The 17,131-nt window shown below is 49.1% G+C and overlaps 1 protein-coding gene across 20 annotated transcripts in view; it reads left to right on the top strand.

The window, feature by feature from the left end:
• The window catches only part of GBF1 (golgi brefeldin A resistant guanine nucleotide exchange factor 1), a 136,606-nt gene extending 121,884 nt beyond the window's left edge, over positions 1-14,722 (top strand). For 8 of the 20 annotated variants that reach the window (XM_032179260.2, XM_032179252.2, XM_058436062.1 and 5 more), the window contains 20 exons: positions 177-259; positions 917-1,153; positions 1,437-1,530; positions 1,910-2,086; positions 2,412-2,476; positions 2,562-2,685; positions 2,878-2,949; positions 3,088-3,182; positions 3,410-3,563; positions 7,751-7,976; positions 8,664-8,824; positions 8,952-9,201; positions 9,327-9,532; positions 11,106-11,256; positions 11,343-11,473; positions 11,675-11,776; positions 12,070-12,183; positions 12,326-12,506; positions 12,939-13,067; positions 13,862-14,722. In XM_032179260.2, the coding sequence (XP_032035151.1) occupies positions 177-259; positions 917-1,153; positions 1,437-1,530; positions 1,910-2,086; positions 2,412-2,476; positions 2,562-2,685; positions 2,878-2,949; positions 3,088-3,182; positions 3,410-3,563; positions 7,751-7,976; positions 8,664-8,824; positions 8,952-9,201; positions 9,327-9,532; positions 11,106-11,256; positions 11,343-11,473; positions 11,675-11,776; positions 12,070-12,183; positions 12,326-12,506; positions 12,939-13,067; positions 13,862-14,142 (3,033 nt within the window). In that variant the 3' untranslated portion in view covers positions 14,143-14,722. The remainder of the gene's footprint in view (positions 1-176; positions 260-916; positions 1,154-1,436; positions 1,531-1,909; positions 2,087-2,411; positions 2,477-2,561; positions 2,686-2,877; positions 2,950-3,087; positions 3,183-3,409; positions 3,564-7,750; positions 7,977-8,663; positions 8,825-8,951; positions 9,202-9,326; positions 9,533-11,105; positions 11,257-11,342; positions 11,474-11,674; positions 11,777-12,069; positions 12,184-12,325; positions 12,507-12,938; positions 13,068-13,861) is intronic. The other 12 variants (XM_032179268.2, XM_058436063.1, XM_058436060.1 and 9 more) reach the window with 6 other exon arrangements.
• The last annotated feature ends 2,409 nt before the right edge of the window (positions 14,723-17,131 follow it).

Here is a 17,131-nt window from a genome sequence, read left to right as displayed (position 1 = left end):
GGGTTCTGTCCAAGGGAATCAGGAAGGGCTGGCCAACCTAGAAAAGGGAACTGGGGTGGGGAAGTGGGTTTTTTCACTTACTTTTTCCTAAGTCCTATTTACTAAAAACCCAGGAGTTCCTTGGGTGGGGCTTCAGTATTGACACAAGGGGAAAAAACTTACTGGCCTGTCTTTAGGAGTTTCGCAAAAATCTAAAAGGTGTGAACGGAGGCAAGGACTTTGAGCAAGACATCCTGGAGGACATGTACCATGCCATCAAGTGAGTATACATAGAGAATAGTGCAGTATCTCTGTTAAGAAGAAGCACATTGCTTCCTTTCCCAGTTTTTAGAGTCATGTCAGACTGCAGTGACTCACATGCCCTGGATTTAGCCTCGGAACTTAGTTGGGCAGCCCCCTCTCTGCCAACTGTTTCTTCCTTAAAGAAGCCCAAATGATATTGGGACTGTAGTACTCTAAGCCATGGTCCAAAGTGCTGCTCTTAAGTAGGATATCACGGCCCCATTTTCTGAACTTAAAACAAGTACATTTTCCTGTATAGATTACAAGATGCTGGCTGGTAGAGAACCCAAGATGGGCACTGGAGTGTGAGGCCCAGGTTACAGGTCAGAAATGGGCCACTTAGTTCTTTACTGTAAGTCAGAAAAGGTAGAATTGTTCATTTTATCACACCTAGTAAGAATGTGTGATCTTACTATAGAACTAAAGGCCTCACTTACAGATAGGGCTTTAAGATTATGGGACACTTCCTTTCTTTCTCCCTGCCCCCACTGGTGAGTGGAACGCAGACCACTGAGCTGCAGTTCTGATGACCTCTCATCAGTGGAGAGTGCTAGTATGGATGAACTCCTAGTCTTGGTTTGGAACTAGTCAGGTTCAAAGCAGTGCAACTGCTCCTTCCCTTACCTCCTGACAGGAATGAGGAAATTGTAATGCCTGAGGAACAGACAGGCTTGGTTCGGGAGAACTATGTGTGGAATGTGCTGCTTCATCGAGGTGCCACCCCTGAGGGCATATTCCTGCGTGTGCCTACTGCCAGCTATGATCTTGACCTCTTCACCATGACCTGGGGCCCCACTATTGCTGCTCTCTCTTATGTCTTTGACAAAAGCCTTGAGGAGACAATCATCCAGAAAGCCATCTCGGGCTTCAGGTAGCCCAGCTTTGGCCTTGGTCTTCACCTCCCCCTACCTCTGTGAGCTAACATGGTTTTCTCCGTGCCTCTCTGACTCCTACTCTTACTTCATTAGAATGGGGTTCCCCCTGAGTTTTTGGAGGGAGGCTGAAGCTTGGGTAAGCTTAGTCTTAAACAGAAACAAAATTAAAAGGTTTCTTCCTGGGACTGACTGGGGAAGAGCCCCATGCAAGCTCAGGGACTTGGAAGGGCTGCTTGGCCTTCCAGTGACTCTGTTTCTGGGATGGGGGTAACATTACAGGAAGTGCGCCATGATCTCCGCCCACTATGGCCTCAGCGATGTGTTTGACAATCTCATCATCTCTCTATGCAAATTCACAGCTCTCAGCAGTGAGGTGAGCAGGTGCAGGAACTGTGTACTTGGAGCTCCAAAGGAGGACCTCTCTTTTAGCCATGGATCTACCCTTATCAACAGACCTGGTTGCCCTCAGCATCTTCCCTCACTGCCCCCACTTGAATATACCAGAGCTTAGGCCATTTCTGTCTTGCACACTCTGGGATAAAACTAGTGTTACTTCATGTAATGGGGATGGGAAAGGAGATACAGTAGTGGGGAAGGCCTTAACTAGGTTAACCCACTCCCACCAGTATTATGGGGGATTGAAGCAGAGCCAACAAAAGGACCCTGAGGGAACCATCATAGGCAGAGACCTAAGAGATTGTCCTTTCCAGACAGTAGCTCGGCCTTAAGTCTGTTCTCATCCTCTTTTCCAGTCTATTGAGAACCTGCCCAGTGTATTTGGAAGCAACCCTAAAGCCCATATTGCAGCCAAGACAGTATTCCATTTGGCCCATCGTCATGGTGACATCCTGCGGGAGGGCTGGAAGAATATCATGGAGGCCATGCTGCAGCTCTTCCGAGCCCAACTACTGCCCAAGGCTATGGTAGAGGTAATTCTTAGTAGGAGACTAGTGACCAATAACAAGGCAAGAGCTTCAACATTGTATGCTGTCTGTACATAGAAGTAAGTGGTTGAGAGTAATGCTGGGCCTGATGCCTGCCATAGCTCAGCAGGAATGCCTCAAATGTAAGACCACAGATCTTGGGGGATAGCTGTTAAAGAAGGCTGGTAGATGCCGTTGCCAGTCACCAATTGGCACAATAGCATAGGGGCAGAAGACTAGAGGAGGAAATCCAGAGAACTTTGGTGGGTGGAGGCAGGGGCACAAATACAAAGGACACATGGAAAGAAATTATTTTGACTGACTTTTCCAGGTAGAAGATTTTGTGGATCCCAATGGCAAGATCTCTCTACAGCGGGAAGAGACACCATCAAACCGGTAAAAGCAGACCAGAGGCTCAGGGGCTTGGGGAGGGAGAGTCAGAACTTTGGGGCTCACCACACCATGTGCCCTTTTTCTACAGAGGAGAGTCAACAGTGCTGAGCTTTGTGAGCTGGCTAACACTGAGTGGTCCTGAGCAGTCTAGTGTGCGGGGCCCATCCACTGAAAACCAAGAGGCCAAGAGAGTGGCCTTAGAGTGTATAAAGGTAACTGCCCATCCACCCCGGTGAGAAAGCCTAAACACCTTCCTATTAGACAGATGCTACCCGGTGAACTGAAGAATAAATCATCCAGGATTTTTAACCAGGGCTGACTCTGCCCTCTCCCCCTGGCTCTTGGGGACATTCTGTTCCCTTCAGCCTTTGTCAAAGACCCCCTCTCTCTTTTGCCCTCTCTAGCAATGTGACCCAGAAAAAATGATCACAGAAAGCAAGTTCCTCCAGCTGGAATCACTACAGGAGCTCATGAAGGTAAAGGATAAATAAAGGAAACATGGAACAACTGGCTGAATCTGGGAGGCGTGACAGGGACAGTATTATTTCTGTCAGGGCAGGGCCAGTGGTTGGCTTCTTTTCCATGCCTACTTTCCTGCTGCTGTTCCCCTTCAGGCTCTGGTCTCAGTGACACCAGATGAAGAGACATATGATGAGGAAGATGCTGCTTTCTGCCTAGAGATGCTGCTAAGGATTGTGTTGGAGAACAGGTAAGATGAGCATAGTCTTTAGCAGACCCCACGCTGGGCTTGTGCCAAAGGGATGGAAGCCATCTTGCTGAGTGGGCTCTGGGGAACTGTAGACAGCAGGGGAAAAGCTTACTCATCATACCTGTCTACTTAGGGTATAATACCAATGAGTCCTGAAAGGCCTAGGGGACCTGTTGCCCAGTTGCCCCTCTGGCTGAGACTATCTTCATTCCTTTATGTCTACACAGGGATCGTGTGGGCTGTGTGTGGCAGACTGTTCGAGACCATCTATACCACCTCTGTGTTCAGGCACAAGATTTCTGCTTCCTTGTGGAGCGGGCAGTGGTGGGGTTGCTACGCCTGGCCATTCGGCTGCTCCGGAGAGAAGAGATCAGTGGTCAGGTAAGCAGAATGCATCTTGGAGAGTGGGCAGGTATGCAAGGGATTAAGGCCACAGTTGTCAATTATGAATATGGCCTGAGACAGAGTACATTTAGTGCCCCATAGCATGAGTCCAGTGACCAACCACAGGGCTGGTACAATCTAGCAGTTGGCATTGGGAGTGAGCCTGGAATGGCCTCAGGCATGGAGCTTGTGGTCTGCACCTCAGCCTCCTATGAATCTGCTCTGTAGGACTGGCCTGCTACTGCCTTATAATAGTCCCAGCCCTGTACCTGGTTCCCTGTCATGCTTATGACCCTCCTGAGATCTCTGCTTAACTACAAAAAACAACAAACATAGAACTAATAAGTGGGTTCAACAAGGTCACAGGATGTGAGATCAATACACAAAAAGTAATTATATCTCTACATGCTAACAATGAACAATATAGAAACTGAAATTTAAAATATAATACCATTTACAAGTGTTCCAAATAAAGTGAAATACTTAATATAGCTGACAAAACATGTATAAGATTTGTATGCAGAAAACTACAAAACTACAAAATAAATTGAAGATGTAAATAAATGAAGAGGCATACTATGTTCATGGATTGGAAGGCTTAACATAGTAACGTTGTCACTTCTCCCCAAATTGATCTGTAAATTCCACATAACTCCTATAAAAATCCCAGAAAGGTTCTTGTAGACATAGGTAAGCTTATTCTAAAATTTAGATGGAAAGACACAAACTGTAGAATAGCTAGAAAGAATAAAGTGGAAAGAATCACTCTCTCTGGGCTGGTTGCAGTGGTTCATGCCTGTAATCTCAGCACTGCGGGAGGCCGCGGCAGGCAGATCACTTGAGGTCAGGAGTTCGAGACCAGCCTGGCCAACATGGTGAAACCCCATCTCTACTGAAAACACAAAAATGAGCAGGGTGTGGTGGCACACACCTGTAATCCCAGCTACTTGGGAGGCTAAGGCAGGAGAATCGCATGAACTCAGGAGGCAGAGGTTGCAGTGAGCTGAGATCACGCCACTGCACTCCAGCTGGGTGACAGAGTGAGATTCTGTCTCAAAAAAAAAAAAAAAGAATCTGGTATTAAGACTTACTGTCCACTTTGGGAGGCTGAGGCGGGTGGATCACAAGGTCAGGAGATCAAGACCAGCCTGACCAACATGGTGAAACCCCATCTCTACTAAAAATACAAAAATTAGCCAGGCGTGGTGGTGAGCGCCTGATTGCTACTCAGGAGGCTGAGGCAGGAGAATCGCTTGAACCTGGGAGGCAGAGGTTGTAGTAAGCCAAGATCACGCCATTGCACTCCAGCCTGGACAACAAAAGCAAAACTCTGTCTCAAAAAAAAAAAAAACAAAAAAAACAACTTACTGTATAGCTATAGTAGTCAAGATTATGTGGTGTCGATGGAGGGACAGACACGTAGATCAATGGAAAAGAATAGAGAGCCCAGAAATAAGCTCAACACAAATATGTTCAGTGGATTTTTTGACCAAGATGTAACAACAATTCAGTGGAGGAGGACTAGCCTTTTCAGTAAGTGGTGGAGGGATTGAAATCCATAGGAGGAAAAACCAAATGAACCTTGACCTAAACCTCATACCTTACAGGAAAATTAACTCAAATGGATCATAGATTTAAATGTAAAGCTATAAAAACTTTAGAAACAGGAGAAAATCTTCAGGATCTAGAGCTAAGCAAAGAATTTTTAGCATGTTTGGCAATCCCGTGGATCTGTCTCTTGCCTCAACACTGTCTGGATGGAACAGATCCGGGGGAGACTCTCTTTGAAAAAAAATAATTTTTAGACTTGACATTAAAAGCACAATCTAGAAAAGGAAAAATTGATAAGTTGGACTACATTAATATTTTTAAAAGTTTTGTTCTATGAGAGCCTATGTGAAGAGGATGAAAAGACAAGCTATAGACGAGGAGCAAATATTTGCAAATCACATATTTGAGGAAAGGTATTTATAATATAAAAACTCTCAAAACACAAGTGATAAAACAATCCAATTATTAATAGAAAATGGACAAAACATAGGAACAGATGTGTTTTGCCAAAGAAGACATACAGATGGCAAATAGGCACATGAAATGAAGATAGCATCATTAACCATCAGAGTACTGCAAACTAAAACCACGATGAGGCTGAACGTAGTGGCTCACGCCTATAATCCCAGCACTTTGGGAGGCTGAGGTGGGTGGATCACCTGAGGTCAGGAGTTTGAGCCCAGCCTGGCCAACATGGTGAAACCATGTCTCTACCAATAAATACAAAAATTAGCTGGGCGTGGTCATGCACACCTGTAGTCCCACCTACTGAGGAGTTTGAGGTGGGAGGATCGCTTGAACCCAGGAGGTTGCAGTGAGCTGAGATCGTGCCACTGCACTCCAGCCTGGGTGACAGAGCAAGATTCCAAAAAATAAAACCACAATGAGACATCACTACCCACTTTTCAGAATGGCTAAAATAAAAAGTAGTGACAATACCAAATGCTGAAAGGATGTGGAGAAACTGGGTCATTCATATATTGCTAGGTGGGAATGTAAAATGGTACAGCTACTCTGCTGGCAGTTTCTTATAAAATGAAACATATAATTACCATACAACCCAGCAATTGCACCCTTGGGCATTTATCCCAGAAAAGTGAAAGCTTGCTTTCTCATAAAAACCTGTACATGAATGTTTATAGAAGCCTTAGTTGTAATAGCCAAAAACTGGAATCGGCCCAGATGACTTTCAATAGGTGAATAAACTGTGGTACATACATACCATGGAATACTATTCAGCAATTTAAAGCAACAGACATCTCCAGGGAACTATGCTGAGTGAAAGAAAAGCCAATCTAAAAAGGTTATATAATTCCACTTATATAACATTTTTGAAATGACAGAACTTTAGAATTTGAAGACAGGCTGGGCGCAGTGGCTCACACCTATAATCCTAGCACTTTGGGAAACTGAGGCTGGTGAATCACTTGAGGTCAGGAGTTCGAGACCAGCCTGGCCAACATGGTGAAACCCCATCTCTACTAAATATACAAAAATTAGCCAGGTGTGGTGGCTCACACCTGTAATCCCATCTACTTGGGAGGCTGAGGCAGGAGAATCACTTGAACATGGGAAGCAGTGGTTGCAGTGAGCCGAGATCCTGCCTGCACTCTAGCCTGGGTGACAAAGTAAGACTCCATCTCAAAAAAAAAAAGGAATTTGAAGACAGATTGCTAAGGATTAGGGATGGGGGCAGGAAGAAAGAGGTGGGTGTGGTTATAAAAGGGCAACATGAGCTGGGCATGGTGGTGCGTGCCTGTAGTTCCAGCTACTCTGGAGGCTGAGACAGGAAGATCACTTGCGCCTGGGAGTTTGAGGCTGCTGTGAGCTATGATCATACCACTGCACTCCAGCCTGGGTGACAGAGCAAAACCTGTCTCCAAAAAAAAAAGGCAAAATGAGGGATACTGTTGTGGTAGAACTGTTCAATATGTTGTTTTGTGGTGGATACACAAACCTACACAGGTAATAAAATTGTATAGAAATTAATACACACAAAAATGCAAGTAAAACAGGAAATCCGAATAAGATCAGAGAGTATCTTGATTATGATATTATACTATAGTTTTGCATAATGTTACCATTGGGATAAACTGGGCAAAGTGTATAAGGGACCTTTTTGTATTATTTCTTTACAACTGCATATGAACCTATAATTTTCTCAATAAATATTTGAGGCTGGGTGCAGTGGCTCATGCCTATAATCCCAGCACTTCAGGAGGCCGAGACGGGAAGATCGCTTGAGCCTGGGAGTTCAAGACCAGCCTGGGCAACATAGTGAGACCCCATCTCTCCAAAAAAGAAAAAAAAATTAGCCAGGTGTGGTCACATGCACCTGTAGTCCCAGCTACTCCACAGACTGAGGCAGGAGGATGACTTGAGCCCAGGAGTTTCAGGTTGCAGTGAGCTGTGATTGTGCTACTGTGTTCCAGCCTGGGAGACAGATCAAGACCCTGTCTCAAATAATATAATTAATGTATTTCTATTTGGAAAAAAAAAAAAAAGACCAGAGCAGTATCCTAAATTGGGTCCTAGCCAAACTGTCTTCACTGGCCTAAGGAGACTGGTGGGAAAGAAAACTAGACAGGAAGCTGTGTGCCCACTCCCCGCTTCCTACCCTAACCCCACTCCAGGTGCTGCTCTCTCTACGCATTTTGCTACTGATGAAACCCAGTGTGCTATCCCGAGTCAGCCACCAGGTTGCGTATGGGCTCCATGAACTCCTGAAGACCAACGCAGCCAACATCCACTCAGGTGATGACTGGGCCACACTCTTCACGCTGCTGGAGTGCATCGGCTCAGGTGTGAAGCCTCCAGCTGCTCTGCAGGCCACAGCCAGAGCAGATGCACCTGATGCTGGTAAGCCCTTTCCCAGGGAGACTCAGGCTGGCAGATAAACAGTTACACCCCAGGAGCTGGGACAGGAAAACAAAACACAGGTTACTGTGTTCAACAGATTAAACAGCCCTGGCTTCTGCCATCGCTTCCAGAGCTTCCAGTGCCCGCTGGCCAGTACCCATAAGTTAAATAGCATGAGGGCAAATAAGCAATGCAGACAGCTGTAAAGCCAGGCTTTCTACTGTCCTGAGGACTGAGTTGTCCTGAGGACTGTTTCCCAGTTTCTGTTTCTGAGCTGTCCTGAGGACTGTTTTCCCAGAATTCTGGGAAAACAGAATTCTGTGAGCAGACTTTATATCACGAAATCGATATATCACTAAATCCCAGAAACTGGGAAAACAGTCCTCAGGACAGTAGAAAGCCTGGCTTCATAGCCTTCTGCATTGCCTGTTTGTCCTTGCCACCACTCCCTAGAGTGGTGCTACAGCTGCCACTAGATGCCATCAGGAGCCCAGATTAGCCTGCCACCTTATTTGGTCAACAGAGAAGCTGTTCCGGCCATCCTTTGGCCCTCTGGTGACAGAAATTAAACTATGCCAGAGAGAGGGGAGGCCAGGCCTCAGCATCTTTTTTCTGAGAGCCTGATTTATCCCTCATCCCAGTGCCCCATCCCCACCCTGACTCTGTCCTTCTCCCTGCCTACCATAGGGGCCCAGTCAGACAGTGAGCTCCCATCCTACCATCAGAATGATGTGAGCCTGGATCGAGGGTACACTTCCGACTCAGAGGTCTACACTGACCATGGCAGGCCGGGCAAGATACACCGATCAGCCACAGATGCCGATGTGGTCAACAGTGGTTGGTTAGTGGTGAGTGACGATATGGGCAGCAATTGAGTCTCTCCCGCTTGACCTGTGGGAAGAATTCCTGGTCCTCTGCAAGGACATTCACATAGGGGCCAAGCCTGCGTCCCCAGCTCCTCTGTGTACTTTACAGGTCGGGAAGGATGACATTGATAACTCCAAGCCAGGGCCCAGCCACCCAGGCCCTTCACCCCTGATCAATCAATACAGCCTAACAGTGGGACTGGATTTGGGGCCACATGACACTAAGTCTCTGCTTAAGTGTGTGGAATCGCTGTCCTTCATCGTGCGTGATGCTGCCCACATCACACCTGACAACTTCGAGCTCTGTGTCAAGACTCTCCGGATCTTTGTGGAGGCCAGTCTGAATGGCGGTGGGTCAGGTGATGAGGGGGCAGCTGGGGAGTAGCCATGCAATTATGCAGGGGAGAGGCTGAGAGGGGAGAAAAGGCAGGGTATCTATGCCTATATAGACACGGAAATGTGACCTGAGTCTGGCTCTGCTCAGGATGCAAGTCCCAGGAGAAACGTGGCAAGAGTCACAAATATGACAGCAAAGGGAACCGCTTCAAGAAGAAATCCAAAGAGGGATCAATGCTTCGCCGGCCTCGAACCTCCAGCCAACACGCGTCTCGGGGCGGGCAGAGTGATGATGATGAGGACGAAGGCGTGCCTGCCAGCTACCATACGGTGTCTTTACAGGTCAGTCAGGACGTAAGTATGGCACCCTTTACTTCCTCTCCTCCCCTGCACCTAATACTGGGAGCCTGGGGTGGCCAGGGAAAGCCAGGACTGAAGGGAAGGGCCCATGTGTGCCAGCCCAGGCCCTGGACCACCATCTTCACAACATTCCCTTACCCAAAACCTTACCTGTAAGTCTTTATTTGCTTAAATTTATTTATTTATTTATTTATTTTTTTATTTTTATTTTTATTTTTTTTTGAAATGTAGTCTCTCTCTGTCACCCAGGCTGGAGTGCAGTGGCGTGATCTTGGCTCACTGCAACCTCCGCCTCCCGGGTTCAAGCAATTCTTCTGCCTCAGCCTTCCAAGTAGCTAGGACTACAGGCGCGTGCCACCATTCCTGGCTAATTTTTTGTATTTTTAGTAGAAACGGGGTTTCACCATGTTGGCCAGGATGGCTTTGATCTCCTGACCTCGTGATCCACCTGCCTCCCAAAGTGCTGGGATTACAGGTGTAAGCCACCGCACCTGGCCTTTAAATTTATTTTTAAACTAAGATTTACTTATTTTTTGAGTAGGTTCAAAATATACAAAAGGGTAAACTGATAAAACTAAGTTTCCAATCCATTCCTGTCCCCAGCTGCTGAGTTCCCCTCACTAGAGGCAACCACTGTCACCAGTTTCTTGTCTATCCTTCCAGAGTTACCCTGTGTCTATCAAAGGCATATAAAATTAATTCTGTGAGCAGAGTTTATATCACTAAATTGATGGAGAACCAATTGCCTTAAATAGAATAACCATAGAAAAATGATGAAAGTGGCTGAGTGTGGTGGCTCATGCCTGTAATCCCAGCACTTTGGGAGGCCGAGGTGGCAGATCACGAGGTCAGGAGATAGAGACCACCCTGGCTAACACGGTGAAACCCTGCCTCTACTAAAAATAGAAAAAATAGCCAGGCGTGGTGGCAGGCACCTGTAGTCCCAGCTACTTGGGAGGCTGAGACAGGAGAATGGCGTGAACCCGGGAGGCGGAGCTTGCAGTGAGCCGAGATTGCGCCACTGCACTCCAGCCCTGGGCGACAGAGTGAGACTCTGTCTCAAAAAAAAAAAAAAAAAATTAGCTGGCCGTGGCAGCGCACAGCTGTAGTTTCAGCTACTCATAAGGCTGAGGTGGGAGGATCACCTGAGCCCAGGAGTTCGAGGCTGCAGTGAGCTGTGATTGTGCCACTGCACTCCAGCCTGGGTGACAGAGTGAGACCCTGCCTCAAAAAATAAATAACATGAGGCTTTCTCTGTCATCAGCAGGTGTGAAATAGAATTGAAAAGAAAGTACTTTCTCACTGTGAGTCAGGATTGTGAAATACTCAGTCCACACACCTCCTAAGGCTGGCTCTCTCATGAGTAATCTCTGACTTGGAGAGTCCTTTGCAAGGACTGGAACAACCAGGAAGTCAAGTTAAGGGAAAGAATAGTGAGGGGGTGAGGTATGGCATGATTGGTGCTAGGGACACCTTGAGGACTCAGTCAGGGACAGTGAGTGGGGAGGGGGAAAGGGATCCACGAGACCTAACCCCACTCACATCCTGCCCCCTTCTGTGATCCTAGTTGCTAGACCTGATGCACACCCTGCACACGCGGGCAGCCTCTATCTACAGCTCATGGGCGGAGGAGCAACGCCACCTGGAGACAGGTGGCCAGAAGATTGAAGCTGATTCTCGCACCCTCTGGGCCCACTGCTGGTGCCCTTTACTGCAGGGTAAACCAGGAGGGGCAGAGGTAGGGAGTTTGGGGAGCATCAGGATCAAGATGCCTGAAGGATCCTGACCCTGCTCTTGCTCTCAGGTATTGCCTGCCTGTGCTGCGATGCCCGGCGCCAGGTACGGATGCAGGCACTGACCTATCTGCAGCGAGCACTACTTGTACATGATCTGCAAAAGCTAGATGCCCTGGAATGGGAGTCCTGTTTTAACAAGGTGGGACTTCCTGCTGGTCTTAAGATAAAGTTCAAATCCTAAGAAAATGAAAGCCAGGCAGCCTGAAGAGCCCCTAATGTGAGTCTTCAGCCTGCATCATACCTTCCCTTCAGCTCTATGCCCATCCAGTTCCTGGCTTCCTTGGGGCAAGGCTGCCTAGCTGACCCTCATAGGGAGACATTGTACATTTACCCCCACCAGGTGCTGTTTCCTCTACTTACCAAGCTCTTGGAGAACATCAGCCCTGCAGATGTGGGTGGGATGGAGGAGACCCGGATGAGGGCTTCCACATTGCTCTCTAAGGTACTGCTCACCACCCTATACCCACCCTCTCTCCCATACCTGCCTTTTCCCAAGGAGGGAAGCCAGGGCTTCTGGCAGGACCTAGAGATGCACTGTAGGTGCTCACAACCCCCAGCTATGGACACTAAGCAGGACCTGGGGACCTAAGAGGATTCTGAATCTTAGATCACAGATTCCTCTATCTCTGATCTAAGATTCTCACGCAAGATAGGACAGGCTTAGCCACCCAGCCTCAGAGAGGGGTCCAGAGGCTCCTACAGTCCCCTCAGCTGAAGGGGGCTGGTGGGCCGTAGGTCTTCCTGCAGCACCTGTCTCCACTGCTGTCACTCTCTACCTTTGCGGCCCTCTGGCTCACCATCTTGGACTTCATGGACAAGTACATGCACGCAGGTTCCAGCGACTTACTGGTATGTTCTACCTCAACTCGGCTGCCTGCCTCCTGTCCCACCTGCTGGAAGGACTTGCCTTTTCCCCCTTGGTAGCTACCTCCCTTTACCATACTCCCCCATGCCCTCTTTCCTATTCTCATGGTCCCACTGCCACCTGCAGTCAGAGGCGATCCCTGAGTCTCTGAAGAACATGCTTCTGGTGATGGACACAGCGGAGATTTTCCACAGTGCAGATGCACGGGGAGGCGGCCCCTCGGCCCTCTGGGAGATCACCTGGGAACGCATTGACTGTTTTCTGCCTCACCTACGAGATGAACTCTTCAAGCAGACCGTCATCCAGGGTAGGGGGCTCAGCCCAGCTTTATCAAAAAGAGTCTCCTGCCTGGGCACAGTGGCTCACACCTCTAATCCCAGCACTTTGGGAGGCCGAGGTGGGTGGATCACCCGAGGGCAGGAATTTGAGACCAGCCTGACCAACATAGTGAAACCCCATGTCTACGGAAAATACAAAAATTAGCCAGGTGTGGTGGTGGGTGCCTGTAGTCCCAGCTACTCAGGAGGCTGAAACAGGAGAATCGCTTGAACCCGGGAAGTGGAGGTTGCAGTGAGCCTGAGCGACAGAACGAGATTCCATCTCAAAAAAAAAAAAGAGTCCCCAAAACTGAATTTTATTGTCTGTGCCCTGGGTGGGTAGAAAGGCTGTTGGGTAGCTAGGGCTCTGCTGGAGAGAGAAAGCACTAAGAGGTGCCATCTCAATTCTCTACCATCTCCAGACCCCATGCCCATGGAGCCTCATGGCCAAAAGCCTCTCGCCTCAGCCCACCTGACTTCCGCTGCTGGCGACACCAGGTCACCTGGCCATCCACCGCCCCCAGAGATTCCATCTGAGCTGGGGGCCTGTGGTGAGTCTCTCTAGGCTAGCCTGATAGGCACTGAGTAGCAAGCAGGGGGCCTAAGAGGAGGCCCAAGGGGCTGTGGGAATGCTGCTGAGCAGGGTCTGTGAGCCGAGGGAAGGAGGCCGCTAGAGAGAACTGTTGCTGCTCTTCCCATGGGAAATGGCAGGACCATAAGCTATGAGGAACTAGCTGCTTGCAATCTTCAGGCTTGGGAAGAGAAGGTTGGGTCAGGGACTTGAAATGAATTTGCAGAGGTTTCCTTTCAGGGATTCTAGTAGAGAGTAACCTGGCGGCCAGGCGCAGTGGCTCATACCTGTAATCCAGCACTTTAGGAGGCTGAGGCAGGCAGATGACCTGAGGTCAGGAGTTTGAAACCAGCCTGGCCAACATGGTGAAACCCCGCCTGTACCAAAAAAATACAAAAGTTAGCTGGGCGTGGTAGTGCACATCTATAATCCCAGCTACTGGGGAGGCTGAGGTGGAAGGATCATCTGAACTCGGGAGGCAGAGCTTGCAGTGAGCTGAGATCATGCCACTGCACTCCAGCCTGGGCGACAGAGTGAGACCCTGTCGCAAAAAAAAAAAAAAAAAAAAGAGTAGCCTGGCAAAGGAGATAGAAGGTAGATGAACATTGAAATGAGTTTTGAGGGGAGACTCCCAACTTTTTAGGCTGGCGGGGGGCTGTGTTGCTTACAGGAACAAGGAGGAACAGAGATTCTATAAGCAGCCAGCTAGGCAATGTGAGAGTTGTCTTGTACCAACAAGGGAATCTGACTGTAGCCACCTTGCTTTCCCTACAGACTTTGAGAAGCCTGAAGGCCCCCGAGCCGCCAGCAGCAGCTCCCCAGGATCACCAGTGGCCTCAAGCCCCAGCAGGCTGAGCCCCACCCCCGATGGGCCTCCACCCTTGGCTCAGCCCCCACTGATCCTGCAGCCCTTGGCCTCCCCACTGCAGGTGGGCGTGCCACCTATGACTCTGCCCATCATCCTCAACCCTGCGCTCATCGAGGCCACCTCACCAGTGCCCCTCCTGGCCACACCCCGCCCCACAGATCCCATACCCACCTCTGAGGTCAACTAAAGCAGGTCACTCAGAGATCAGGACCAGTGCTTCCCACCAGGCTTTCCTTGATCCCACTTCTGGCTGTCCTGCGGGCCACAAGCTCTTCAGGCCAAGTCAGAGCTGTGTTGCTGCCACTTGGATGGGAACCTGAAAAAGAGAACGTTGATAGTCCCAGCTAAGACCCCCAATCAGCTGTGGGACCTTTTTCCTCCTCTGCGCTCCATTCCTGGGGGTTCAGCCTGAGAGTGAACTCAGCTGTCATCTGCAGCCTCCAGCCTGGCAGCTCTGGGGAGGCATCCGTGTGCCAGCCCTGCAGTGCCTGCCCACGGTCAGGCATTGAAAAACTAAGCCCAACCACTCTGCACTTTGTTTCCCACTCCCATTAGCCCTGGGCCACCTCCTCCAGTTCTTCCTCTTTTACTAATTAGTTGGTCAGTTTGGAGCGTTGACTGGTACCATGGAGGGTAGGCAGGTGGGGGCTGGGTGGGGGACAGCCCACAGGAGCATGTACATATGGAAAAACAGAACAACAATGGACTTTTTATGATATAATTAATAAATATCTTAGTACCAGCATCACTGTTTCTCCCTCCGGTGTCCTTCTCAAGCTTGTGGGTCAGGGCACCATGTTATCGGGTGCGCAGGGCTTGGGCTTGGTGTGAGCAGAGGCTGAGCCTACCTAACACCACCACCCCCCTCCCCCACCCCGCCATATGCTAGGCCCGGGGTCAGGATTCCTTCACTGCTGCTGACCCCTGCCCTGCCACAGGGTGCACCCTTGTCATCACAGGTGTGCCCAGGGGCTTGGGCAGTGGCTCGGGCAGTTGTCATCTTACCTAACTGTAACAAGGGAGACACGTGAGACAACCTGGCTTGGGTGAGAGGGAAGAGGAGTGAGGGCTGAGTTGTAGTTATTCAGAAGTCTTCTCTCAGATGAGTCTCACCATCCAAGAGAGCAAAACAGCTCTTGGGGTTTCAAATGAGCCCAAGAGTTCGAGGCTGCAGTGAGCTATGATGATTGTGCCACTGCACTGGAGCCCCCCTCTGTCACCCAGGCTGGAGTGCAGTGGCACAATCGTAGCTCACTGCAGCCTCAGACTCTTGGGTTCAAGCAATCCTCTCACATCAGCCTCCCAAGTATCTGAGACTAAGGTGTGCACCACCACACTCGGCTAATTTTTTGTGTAATTTTTATAAAGACAGGGTCTCACTATGTTGCCCAGACTGGTCTTGAACTCCCGGGCTAAAAGTTCTAGGCCTCCCAAAGTGCTGGGATTACAGGCATGAGCCACTGCACCCAGCCCTGGGAAGGGTATCTTGCCCACAGCTGCAGTCATGGGTTTGGAGCCCAGGGCATTCATTTTGACCCCAAAGTGAAGAGGGGTAACTTTTCCCAGCCCCACAAACCTCAAACCTCACTCACTGCAGCATGATTACAGGACCCCTCTTCTCCTTTCCCTTGGCATCAGGGTAAGATAGGTGGGAAGTGTGTATGGGGCAGGCTGTGTGGCCCCTGCAGGGTGGAGGTGCTGTGGGTGTGTGATACTGTGAAATAGTTATTTGGTCTTCACCCCGTTTCCTGGCATAACTCTTAAAAATCCTTAAAATCTCCAAAGTGATGTCCTTTAATATATGATTGACTGATAGCTGGCAGCCCCTATGTAGCTTCTGGATGGGGACTGGTCACCAAAGCAGAATTAAAGGGTTAGGACTTTCAGGCTCAGCCCCCAACCTCCAGGGAGGGAAGAGGGACTGAAGGTTAAGTTGATCACCAGTGTCCAGTGGTTTTTGATCACCAGTGTCTAGTGGTTTAATCAACCGTGCCTATGTAAGGAAGCTTCTCTAAGAACCCAAAAGGGCAGGGTTTGGAGAGCTTCCAGAGAGCTGAACATGTGGAGGCTGTACAGGAAGCCAAACAAGAGTGCATCCTTGTGCCCGGAGGGTGGCGCACCACAACTCCATGGGGACATCAATCCCGGGCTCTGGACCCTTTCAGACCTCACCCTATGTATGTCTTCATGGCTGGTTATTTGTATCCTTTATAATATTCCCTGTAGTAAACTGGTAAGTGTGTTTCCCTGAGTTCTGTGAGCTGCTCTCGCAAACTAGTTGAACCCAAACCCAAGAAGGGGGTCATGCGAAGCCCAATTTATAGCTGGTCAGTAAGAAATACAGGAAAAACCACCTGGGACTTAACAATTGGCATCAGAAGTAGAGGCAATGACCGGGCACCATGGCACACACCTGTAATCCCAGCACTTTCGGAGGCGAGGCAGAAGGATCCCTTGAGGCCAAGAGTTCAAGACCAACCTGGGCAACATAGTGAAACCCTGTCTCTATTTAGAAAAAAAAAAAAAAGCATTTTTGTAAAGAAGTAGAGTACAGTCCTGGGGAATGAGCCCTCAACCTATGGGACCTGGCACTATTTCCAATTAGATAGCGTCAGAATTGAATTGGAGGCCACCCAGCTGGTGTCTATTATAGAGCTGATTGATTGCCTGGTGTGTGGGGGTTTTCCCACACACACATTTGGTCACAGAAGTTTTCTGTGTTGATTGTTTTTGAGTGAGAAAATAGAAACACTTTGAAGGTGTTTTCCCCTCTCATGGTGGGATACAAAATGCTGGGTATTAAGCTTTTTCAAGTGAAGCATCCACATGATCTTGGCTTCCCCCTCCCTCCACAATGGTGCCTTCCCTTCCCTGGGGCACAGAGAACAGTGCGGCCCTGTTGTACTTCCAGCTGGCCTCCATCACGGAGAGTTAGGGGCACTCACCCCCTGCACTTGGGCCCAGCTGGCAGTATGATTCTCCAGCACCGGGCTTCCCTTTGCTCAGCACATGCACATGGCTGGGCATTTGGACCTCTGCAACGCCTCCCTCAGTGTAGAAAAAGGCACCTCAGAGTGGGAACAACCTGATGTGGAAAAATACTGATATGAAACCGGAAGCTCTTAGGCTAATTTCTCCCTGTTCCCTGCCTTCTTCCTCAAGTCCAGGCCATGCCT

Source organism: Hylobates moloch, unplaced genomic scaffold, assembly GCF_009828535.3.
Source record: "Hylobates moloch isolate HMO894 unplaced genomic scaffold, HMol_V3 SCAFFOLD_3, whole genome shotgun sequence".
In the NCBI taxonomy this organism is placed as follows: Eukaryota; Metazoa; Chordata; class Mammalia; order Primates; family Hylobatidae; genus Hylobates; species Hylobates moloch.
The sequence above is the reverse complement of the archived record's forward strand: the minus strand, read 5'-3'. Positions and strand labels throughout refer to the sequence as shown.